Here is a 10,480-nt window from a genome sequence, read left to right on the forward strand (position 1 = left end):
TCTTGCTGCTTCTAATCACCGCAGAGGCAGCAGCGGAAGACCCACTGCTCCCTTTTCCTGGGCCCAGGAGCTGAGCTAAAGCCCCTTCCACTGCAGGCCTGGCTACATACATAAATTGCAGGGCCCAGTCAAAAATGAAAATGCAGCACCCTTGCTTCGAATGTTTAGAATTTTAGTCGATGTCAAAAGAGCATTAAGGCAGGAGCTGAGTTTTGTTTTGTTTTTTATTTATTTTAAAATTTTATTTATTTTATCTAGCTATGTCAGGTCACTTGGGCTCTCTAGAGCTGGCACGCAGGTTTAGTTGCCCAGCAGCATGTGGGATCTTAGTTTCCCAACCAGGGATCGAACCCCGTCCCCTGCATTGCAAGGTGGATTCGTAACCACTAGACCACCAGGGAAGTCCCAGGAGAGCTGGGCCTTTTAATGTGGGGCCCCATGTGACAGCATGGGTCTCAAGCTGCCCATAAAAGGGTGGGAGTTCCTAGGGTTATCCCGAAGAAGACTCCTCAGTGCCCTGGGAGGCAGGTCAGTCAGTACACTCGTTAAGCAAGAATCAAACAGGCTCAGAGAGGCGTACTTCGTTTTGCCCCAGGTCACACAGCAGGTTAGTGGCAGAGATGGGATGGGAACCTGGGGCCACCGACTACAAAGCCCCCTCCCTACCTCCTGTCTGAAAGGTATCCCGGGCTTTTTTCTAAGAAGGAGAGGGCTGTGGGGCTCCAGAGAGACTTCCCTCATAGCCCTGGTGTGTCTCTCCCTGCCCCACGCCACGTTCCAGGAGGCCTGAACGGCTGGCTCCCTTCTGCTCTCCCCTCCGCAGACACTGAGGACCACGCGTCCGTCCGTGACTCTCCCCCACCCCCCACCCCCCGCACCCTCTGACCCGCCAGTCACCATGGCTACTTCGAAGTTGCCAGCGGTGTCCGGGGAGGAGGAGACCACCATCCTCATGGCCAAGGAAGAGCTGGAGGCCCTGCGCACCGCCTTCGAGTCGGGCGACATCCCCCAGGCCGCTTCCCGCCTCCGGGAGCTGCTGGCCTCCTCGGACTGCACCCGGCTGGAGGTGGGCGTCACAGGCGAATCGGGGGCCGGCAAGTCGTCCCTCATCAACGCCCTTCGCGGCCTGGGCGCCGAGGACCCCGACGCGGCCCTCACCGGCGTCGTGGAGACCACAATAGCGCCCTCGCCCTACCCGCACCCGCAGTTTCCAGACGTGACCCTGTGGGACCTGCCAGGGGCCGGCTCTCCCGGCTGCTCGGCCGACAAGTACCTGAAGCAGGTGGACTTCGGCCGCTACGATTTCTTCCTACTCGTCTCGCCCCGCCGCTGCGGCGCGGTGGAGACCCGCCTGGCCTCCGAGATCCTGCGCCAGGGCAAGAAGTTCTATTTCGTGCGCACCAAGGTGGACGAGGACCTGGCGGCCACGCGCATGCAGCGGCCCTCGGGCTTCAGCGAGGGGGCGGTCCTGCACGAGATCCGCGAGCACTGCGCCGAGCGGCTGCGCGGGGCCGGCGTCCACGACCCGCGCGTCTTCCTTGTGTCCAACCTCTGGCCCGCGCGCTACGACTTCCCGCTGCTCATGTCCACCTGGGAGCGCGATCTGCCCGCGCATCGGCGCCACGCCGGCCTGCTGTCGCTGCCGAACATCTCGCTGGAGGCCCTGCAGAAGAAGAAGGACATGCTCCAGGAGCAGGTGCTCAAGACGGCCCTGGTGTCCGGCGTCATCCAGGCCCTGCCTGTGCCCGGGCTGGCGGCCGCCTACGACGACGCGCTGCTCATCCGCTCGCTGCGCGGCTACCACCGCAGCTTCGGCCTGGACGACGACTCGCTGGCCAAGCTGGCCGAGCAGGTGGGCAAACAGGCAGGGGACCTGCGCTCCGTCATCCGCTCCCCGCTGGCCAACGAGGTCTCCCCCGAGACGGTCCTGCGGCTCTACTCCCAGTCGTCCAACGGCGCCATGAGGGTGGCCCGGGCCTTTGAGAAGGGTATCCCGGTGTTCGGGACGCTGGTGGCGGGGGGCATCAGCTTCGGCACCGTCTACACCGTGCTCCAGGGCTGCCTAAACGAGATGGCCGAGGATGCCCAGCGCGTCCGCATCAAGGCTCTGGAGGAGGAGGAGGAGGACGCTCAGCCTGATGTCAGCCTGGAGGCGGCTGGTGACAACGGAGTGGAGAAGCGGGGATCCGGGGAGGGGAGCATGGAGGAAGCCCCACTCTCGACCCGCCGGAAGATTGGCCTCCTCCTTAAGTACATTCTGGACAGCTGGAAGAAGCGAGACTTGTCCGAAGACAAATGAAAGTGCAGCCCTTACCCACTGCCTCACCCACAAACCAAGCCTTTTGCAAACCCACCAAACAATCAAAAAAGGCCTAATGTGGTGAAAATGAGAGGTGCGGTTGCTGAGTGGGGACAGGGTGGGGCAGGCTGAGGGAGGCAGGTGGAGGGAGGCCCAAGGCCAAGTCCCTAACCGAGGACAGGAATTGATATTGGGAGGCAGAGGTTCAAGGTGTGGATGAGGGTGGCAGGACTCTTTAAAAAGAAAAAGGCTCTCTCCCCTTGATCCCCAAGTGGCCATGGGAGAGGTGGAGGGGGGCGGTTGGGGACAACAGGACAGCCTGGCCTGGAGCCAAGCCAGGAGCCCACTGTCAACATAGGTGCGTGGCTGAATGGGCCCTGGGGCCTGCAGTCTCGTGTCCCTTCCTGAGAGCTCCAGAGGCCTGCAGTCTCGTGTCCCATCCTGAGAGCTCCAGAGGCCTGCTGTGGTGGGGGAGGGGCAGCCAACTGGTACACGGGCTGGGCACAATAGTGCCTAGCAACCAACTGAGTGAAACAGATGCCCGGGAGATGGGACATCCTGAGCCAGCCCTGCTGCCTGTGAGTGATGTAGGGCGGGAGGGAGGAGGGAGGGGGCAGCCAGGTGGCCACTGGACTGGCCTCTGTGCAGAACCTGGGGACAGAGAATGAGAGTGGGGGTGGTGAGAGGGTGGGTGGGAGCGTCTATGAGCATCCACGGAGAAAGGCAGGGACGGCACCGGCCCCCTGGAACAAGCCTCATTTCAGAAAGATGGCCAGCGTGTCTGCATGTGGATGCACGTGGGAATGCGCTTGCTGGTGTGTCTGATCGGGAGGGCTCTTGGTAAGCCTTGCTGATTTGGATGCTGCAGGTGGGTCTAAGATTGTGAGTGACTGGCTGAGACTGGGGTTCCAGGTCTGTGTGTGCCTGGCTGCATGGCTGGGCGTGAGTTTTGGGGATGGTGCTGTAAGGCCGTGGGTCTGACAGGGTGCCTGTTGGGATTTCTGAAGCTGCACCAGGTTTCAAAAAACATGGGCTGTATAACACAGTGAGGCGGCCTTGGGACCTCAACTGCTTGCTACAGCCCCTTGCTCTGTGCTGAGCTCTCCAGCTGGATGCAGAAGTGAATCTGACACCCTTATCTGCTCAAACCAAGACTCACATGCCGAGTTGAGGGTCACGCATGTTTAAAAAGGAATCACCAGACTGGGGCACTTGCACAGGACAGGGGCTGCCCCAAGAGCATCCGTGGACTGGGACGAGGGTGCAGGGAAGGGTGGGATTTGAGGAATTCACAGGGTGGTTCCGGTGCAGCGGACTCACTAACACTCCCTGAGTTGCTCCAGGACCTGATGATGGTTCTAGCCTCATTGTACATAAGAGTATGTGCATGCATGCTCAGTCATATATGGTGCTTTGTGACCCCATGGACTGCAGCCCGCCAGGCTCCTCTGTTCATGGAATTTTCCAGACAAGAATACTGGAGCGGGTTGCCATTTCCTATTCCAGGGCATCTTCCTGACCCAGGGATCGAACCCACATCTCCTGCGTCTCCGGCATTAGCAGGCAGGGTCTTTACCGTTGCGCCACCTGGGAAGCTCCTCTAGCCCCATCTAGGGGCCTCAAATTACCCCTGACTCTGGGAAATGGACTAAGAGGGTCCACTTTTACCTGGGATGTTAAAATTTCTTTGCTGAAGAACTCTCTGCTTTGCAAAAAAGATTCCTGTCTTCCCAGAAGGCCTCCCATTGGCTCTGCAAGGACTATTTGGGGTTCACATGGACCTTTCTGCACCAAAGAGGGTACAAAGGATCATGGTAGGGATATTCCAGACCCCCAGGGCGAAATCTCCATGGTAGGCATTTCTCAGATGCATGAGAAAGATGGTCTCTTTCAAATCTATTCTCAAAAGGCATAGGCCACATCCCTATACCTGAGGACCCTCGGACTCACTGGCCCCAAGTGGCTGGGATGGAAAGGTTGGGCATGCTCTCAATACAATGGGCCTGAGGTTAAAAGAGACAGTCTGGGTGACCACTGTCCCCTGCTTCCAACTGGTGGCCTCATTCTGTCCTGTCCCTTCTGCCTCTATCTCTCCCTTCCCCATCTCCACCCCCAGCCCCTGTTCCGGCTCTTGGCCCTGCCCACCCAGGTCCTGCCCCTGCCACTCCCCTTGTCTCCCGGGCCCCAGTCTCCTGAACCATAAGGTCATAGAGGGCTCTTTGGAAAAAATTAACTGGCTTTACCACGAGACTTGTGGGATCTTAGTTCCCCAACCAGGGATAGAACCTGGGCCCTTGGCAGTGAAATTATGGTGTCCTAACCACTGGACCGCCAAGGAATTCCCAGGAGGGCTCTTGGTAATGTCCCCAGTGGACCTCTCCCTTCCCTGCTCAGAACCCTTCCACGGCTACCCACAGATAACGATCAAGAGCAGCCGGATGCTCCACGCCCTTCCCAAGCTGGCCTCTGCCTGAACCTCGTCAGCAGTAAGACCTCGAGTCTTCCTAAAACAGTAGGGCTTGGAGGGTTCTGAGGAGTCATCTTTCCATTCCACAGGTGAGGAAACTGGCGCCCCCACCCTTCACGGAGGGGAAAATAAAAGCCCCAGAGGGGCTGTGACTTGGCTGGTGTCACCCCTGCAAATCTTTGACACGGCTGGGACCAGACACAGTCACACAATCCCTGGATGTGAGCGTGGCTGCCCCTCCCATCATACTGACTTGATAAAATCGTGCATGCGGTTAGAACAGTGGCTGGCCCCGAATAAACCTCAAATAAACCCAAGCTATGACTACCAGTGATGAAGGTTCCAGCTCTTAATTCTGGTGCTGGGGGCATGGTAAAACCCCTGCCCCCTTCCTCAAAGTTAAGACTTTGAATTTTAGGGCCAGAAGACCTTAGCCCCATTCCCAGTTTTCCCACACATTAGCTGGAGGACCTTGAAGTGAAGTGAAGTTGCTCAGTCATGTCCAACTCTTTGTGACCCCATGGACTGTAGCCTACCAGGCTCCTCCGTCCATGGAATTTTCCAGGCAAGAGTACTGAATGGGTTGCCATTTCCTTCTCCAGGGGAGGACCTTGGACCCCATTTATTTTCTCAATGCCAAATGTGGATAAGAAGGGAGGGAAATTCCTTCTCCAGCTGGTTTGAGGATTTGTGGATACTTCAGGAGAAGTTGGCGGTGATGAGTAAATGTGAATTAAAATAAAGTGCTTAGCACCAGACCTGGCATCTTGTAACACCCTCAGCGCTATTACTGGTGATGCCACAAATACTCCAGGAAAGCTGAGGGATGTAGAGAAGATAGGGTAACTCAGAGGGAAAACACTCCCTTCCCTTCCCTGTCCAAGGTCATCAAGTCCTGAAGACGGAGAACTGGGGGTCTGGCAGCCCATGGCCAGCGAGGTCTTCCAATCGTGCCTCAGCCAATGCAAGATCCTGGAGCTCTCAAAGGACACCAGGGCCCTGAAGGAGGCCTTTGAGGCGGGGGATCTGCCAGCAGTTGCCGCCAAGTTACAATCTATACTTCATTCTCTGGAGAACGTCCGGCTGGACATCGGTGTCACCGGGGGGATGGGCTCAGGCAAGTCCACCTTCATCAATGCCATCCGGGGGCTAGGGGACGAGGACACCAACTCGGCCTGCACGGGCGTGGTGGAAATGACCGTGGACCCCACACCGGACCCACATCCCAAGTACCCCAGTGTCGTCTTCTGGGACCTGCCGGGCGTCGGCACCTCCGCCTTCCGGGCTGGCAAGTACTTCCGGTGGGTGCAGCTCTTCCGGTATGACTTCTTCCTCATCATTACCTCGGAGAGCTTCACCGCCGACCTCGCCGAGCTGGCTCTTGAGATCCTGCGACAGGGCAAGCACTTCTACTGCATCCGCTCCAAGGTGGACGTGGACATCGCCGCCTCCCGCAGCCGCCGCCCCAGCTCCTTCTCGGAGGAGCGGGTGCTCAACCAGATCCGGGACGCCTGTGTGCCCGGGATGGAGGGTGAGGGGCAGGCTCTGGGGGCCTGGGTTATTTATTTATTTATTTAGGATGCACAATGCGGCTTGCAGGATCTTAGTTCCCTGACCAGGGATGGAACCTGGGCCCTTGGCAGTGAAAGCGCTGAGTCCTAACCACTGGACTGCCTGGAAATTCCTATCTATTTTTAATTATTCTATTTATTCACTGACTGCTGGGGGGGGGGGGCTGGATTCTTGAGGGATTACCCCAGTTCCCCTGCATCTTCCCACTGAGGCCCCAGGTGGGGTAAGTTACGTGGCCCCTGTTGGTGAAATGCCGCTTACAGCAGCAATTTCAGTCACAGATGACAGAGACCAGTCACTTGCATTAAAGAAAAGGGTGTGTGCGTGCTAAGTCGCTCAGGCATGTCCGACTCTTTGCAACCCCATGGACTGTAGCTTGCCTGGCTCCTCTGTCCATGGGGCTTCTCCAGGCAAGAGTCCTGGCGTGGGTTGCTATGCCCTCCTCCAGGAGATCTTCCCAACCCAGGGATCGAACCCTCAGTCTCTTACTAAATCTCCCGCATTGGCAAGCCGGTTCTTTACAACTAGCTCCACCTGGGAAGTCCCACTGGCCAGTGCAAATGCTATGCACCCACGCCCACGCTGACACACCTCTGGGCCGGGGGGCCGGGGGGCAGCTAACATTTCTTGGGGGCTCACCAGAGGCCAGGCACCATGTTCACAGCTCATTTCACCAGCGTGATATCCCTAGGAGGATGGTACACCCATTCTCTTGTTTTATAGATAAGTACATGGACTTCCCTGGTGGCTCAGACGGTAAAGCGTCTGTCTACAATGCAGGAGACCTGGGTTTGATCCCTGGATAGGGAAGATCCCCTGGAGAAGGAAATGGCAATCCACTCCAGTACTATTGCCTGGAAAATCCCATGGACAGAGGAGCCTGGTAGGCTACAGTCCATGGGGTCGCAAAGAGTTCGGACACGACTGAGCGACTTCACTTACTTACTTACATGGAAGCCCAGAGAGATAGGTGTGGTAACTAGCCTGAGGCCACACAGGGAATAGGGAGGGAGGCTGGGATCTGAACTCAAGCAGCCTGGCTCCAGGGCTGATGCTCTTAAGCCATGTGCTATGTAGACACAGCTTATCACCCCCCATCCCTCCCCCACCCCACCCCCACACTCACAGGCAGCTGTCAGGACACCTGGGTCTGCTCAGTGGGGAAACTCACCCAAGGTGCCCTTGTCTCCCGCAGCACAGGGACTCAGGGACCCCAGGGTCTTCCTGCTGTCCATGTTTGAGCTGGGCAAGTATGACTTCCACCTGCTGGAGGAGTCGATGGTGAGGGACCTTGAGAGTCACAAGCGGCACGCATTCCTGGTGGCCCTGCCCAACGTCTCCAAGCCCACACTGGAGCGGAAGGCGGCCTCGCTGAGGCAGCACACCTGGCTGGTGGCCACGGTGGCCTGCGGGGCCAACCCAAGGCCCGTGCCAGGCCTGCCGGAGGTGGCATGTGACCTGTACATGCTCACCCGGGCCCTGGAGGGCTACCACCACAGCTTCGGCCTGGACGGGGGATCCCTCATCAGGCTGGCAGAGCAGACGGGCCAGCCCTTGCACAAGATCCTGCAGGTGCTCCAGGGCCCGAAGACCAAGGTCACTGAGGCACTGGTGGCAGAGCTGCTGGGTCAGGCCTCCGGGGATGCCTTGGCCTTCAGCCAGAAGCTCCTCAACGTGCCTGTCCTGGGCTCCCTGGCCTCCTGTGGCCTATCCTTTGCCACCGTCTACCGGATGCTCCGCACCTCCCTGGATGTGGCTGTCAGTGATGCCCATAGCGTGCTGGTCCAGGCCTCCCTAGACAGCCCTGACCGCAAGCTCCCGGATGGTCAGTGGTCCCAGCCCGGCGCCTAGGCCAGCCAGAGGTGGCAGCGAGGGGCTGGGAGCCTGCAGGCTCTGTCTGTGCCCAGGCTGGGGGGGTGTTGGGGGAGGGGAAGGAAGAAACTCCACTGTCCTGGACTGAGCCGTGTGCTGTCTCGTGCTTTTGCCCTCTCTGGCCATGGCTCCCACTTTCCCTCTTCTGGTGAACCCCACATCAACCAGCAGTCCCCTGGGAATCACAGGGAGGGGACAGACACGGGCCTGCTAAGTTGTGACAAGGCAAGGAAAAGCCAGTTGCCTGGCTGGGGAGGGCAGTCAGGAGGGTGGTCCACCACGCAGGTCAGGGTAGGGGGGGGCGGGCTGAGGCAAAGGGTCCAGAAGCATTTCTGTAAGAGGGCAGTGAACAGTGCTCAGCAATCTTGGGGTTCACAAAGGGAGGCCCCGCCTAAGGTCTTGGGCAGTGTGTGGCAGGGCCAGAGTCTGCCCTGGGCCTCGTAACTCAGACTTCTGGCCAGACCTGCTCTGAGTCTGCGGCTTCCAGTCAGACTTGCTGCAGTTCTGCAGACTCCCCACTTTCGGCCAGACCTGCTCTGAGGCCAGAGGTTTGCATTCTTCCCTGTCCCCCTACCTTCTTCAGGCTTCCCAGGTGGCTCAGATGGTAAAGAATCCGCCTGCAGTGCAGGAGACCCAGGTTTGATCCCTGGGTCGGGGTGGGAAGATCCTCTGAAGAAGGGCATGGCAACCTACTCCAGTATTCTTGCCTGTAGAATTCCATGGACAGAGGAGCCTGGCGGGCTACAGCCCATGGGGCTGCAAAGGGTCGGACACGACTCAGCAACTATCACTTTAATTCACCCTCTTCAGCTGTACTTTTTCCTCCGAAGGCCAGTCCCCCCGGGGCTGCCATGACCTGCACACCAGGACTGTGTACAGGATGTGCCCAGGAGCAACGGGAAGCCAGGCAGACCAAAGTGGCATGGGGGGCAGGCTGGGCAGACCGGCTTAAGCCGCTTAGACTGGAACCAAGCGCTTTACTCAAAGGTGGAGTGGCATCATTAGAGGGTCAGGACTAGTTTGGGATTAGGGTGTGGTGACCAGACCAATTCGGAGACGTATTTTGGGAAACACTGAACTAGGATGGTGTACTGTATTTAACTGAGTAGGGGAGGGCAGGTACTGTAATGAACTGAATGGTGTATTTGCAGGTTAGGTTCTGGCTTTGAAGGGAGGGGCCATTTTTCAAAGAGTAGTTGAGGTATATAGGGGAAGCCATCATGTCTAATGGTTAATAACGTATGAGTATTTGACAAGGGTAAAATGGCACCCCACTCCAGTACTCGTGCCTGGAAAATCCCATGGACAGAGGAGACTGGAAGGCTGCAGTCCATGGGGTCGCTGAGGGTCGGACACGACTGAGCGACTTCACTTTCACGCATTGGAGAAGGAAATGGCAACCCACTCCAGTGTTCTTGCCTGGAGAATCCCAGGGACAGGGGGGCCTACTGGGCTGCCGTCTCTGGGGTCGCACACAGTTGGACACGATTGAAGTGACTTAGCAGCAGCAGCAGCAGCAGCACCTGTTTTGACTAAGGGGAAGGGCACTTGGCCCTCTATATTAGAGGATTCCACGTGTGCGGATTCAACCACCCTTGAGAATAGTAAAAAGACCAAAAAAAAACAAACAAAAAAAAGCCCCAGAAAATTCAAAAAGCAAAACTTGACTTTAAGTGCTGGCAACTATTTACATTGTATTCACATTTATTAGCACTGACAGTGGATTAGGTGCTTTAAGCAGTCTAGAAAATGACTTACGTAGATGGGAGGATGTGCATAGGTTATAAGAACATGCTATGCTATCTAACCTCTAAGGGACTTGAGCCGCCACGATTTGGGGATCTGTAGGGGTCCTGGGACCAATCCCTCGTGGACACTGAGTGACTCTGTATGATATTTAACTAGGGGCCTGTCCTCTTTTTAACGTACTGAATTAGGCACTGCGCTTAGCTAGGCCATATCACCAAAGGCTGCCACCATCTTCAAGGGAACAGATGAAACGTGAGGGCCTGCACGTTCTTCTCCATGACACACATAGACGGGAGGCTTGACGGTACCTCACAAAACAGAAAGCCCCTCTCTAGAGGCTTCCTCCTCAGCAGACTTGTTTTTATCTGCTGACAACTCTGACCTACAGTGGACGTGTCCTCACAGGAAGTTCAATGGGAGGCCACGGCTCCTCTGCCCCCAAGGGCTGGGAACAGCAATCTCGGGGCTTCTCAGGACGGCACGCTGGGGAGGAGGAAGAGAAGCACCAGAACAGACTTGTG

At 57.4% G+C, this 10,480-nt stretch overlaps 2 protein-coding genes across 2 annotated transcripts; both read left to right on the plus strand.

Moving 5' to 3' along the window:
* Nucleotides 1–898: 898 nt before the first annotated feature.
* Nucleotides 899–2,299, plus strand: LOC138096653 (interferon-inducible GTPase 5). Its single transcript, XM_068992927.1, has one exon. The coding sequence runs from the start codon at nucleotides 899–901 to the stop codon at nucleotides 2,297–2,299; it is 1,401 nt and encodes a 466-aa protein (XP_068849028.1).
* A 2,735-nt stretch (nucleotides 2,300–5,034) lies between these two features.
* On the plus strand, nucleotides 5,035–8,189 carry LOC138096825 (interferon-inducible GTPase 5-like). The gene is made up of 3 exons (XM_068993081.1): nucleotides 5,035–5,039; nucleotides 5,651–6,297; nucleotides 7,534–8,189. The coding sequence occupies exons 1-3, from the start codon at nucleotides 5,035–5,037 to the stop codon at nucleotides 8,187–8,189; spliced, it is 1,308 nt and encodes a 435-aa protein (XP_068849182.1).
* The last annotated feature ends 2,291 nt before the right edge of the window (nucleotides 8,190–10,480 follow it).

This window comes from Capricornis sumatraensis, chromosome 20 (assembly GCF_032405125.1).
Source record: "Capricornis sumatraensis isolate serow.1 chromosome 20, serow.2, whole genome shotgun sequence".
NCBI classification, from domain to species: domain Eukaryota; kingdom Metazoa; phylum Chordata; class Mammalia; order Artiodactyla; family Bovidae; genus Capricornis; species Capricornis sumatraensis.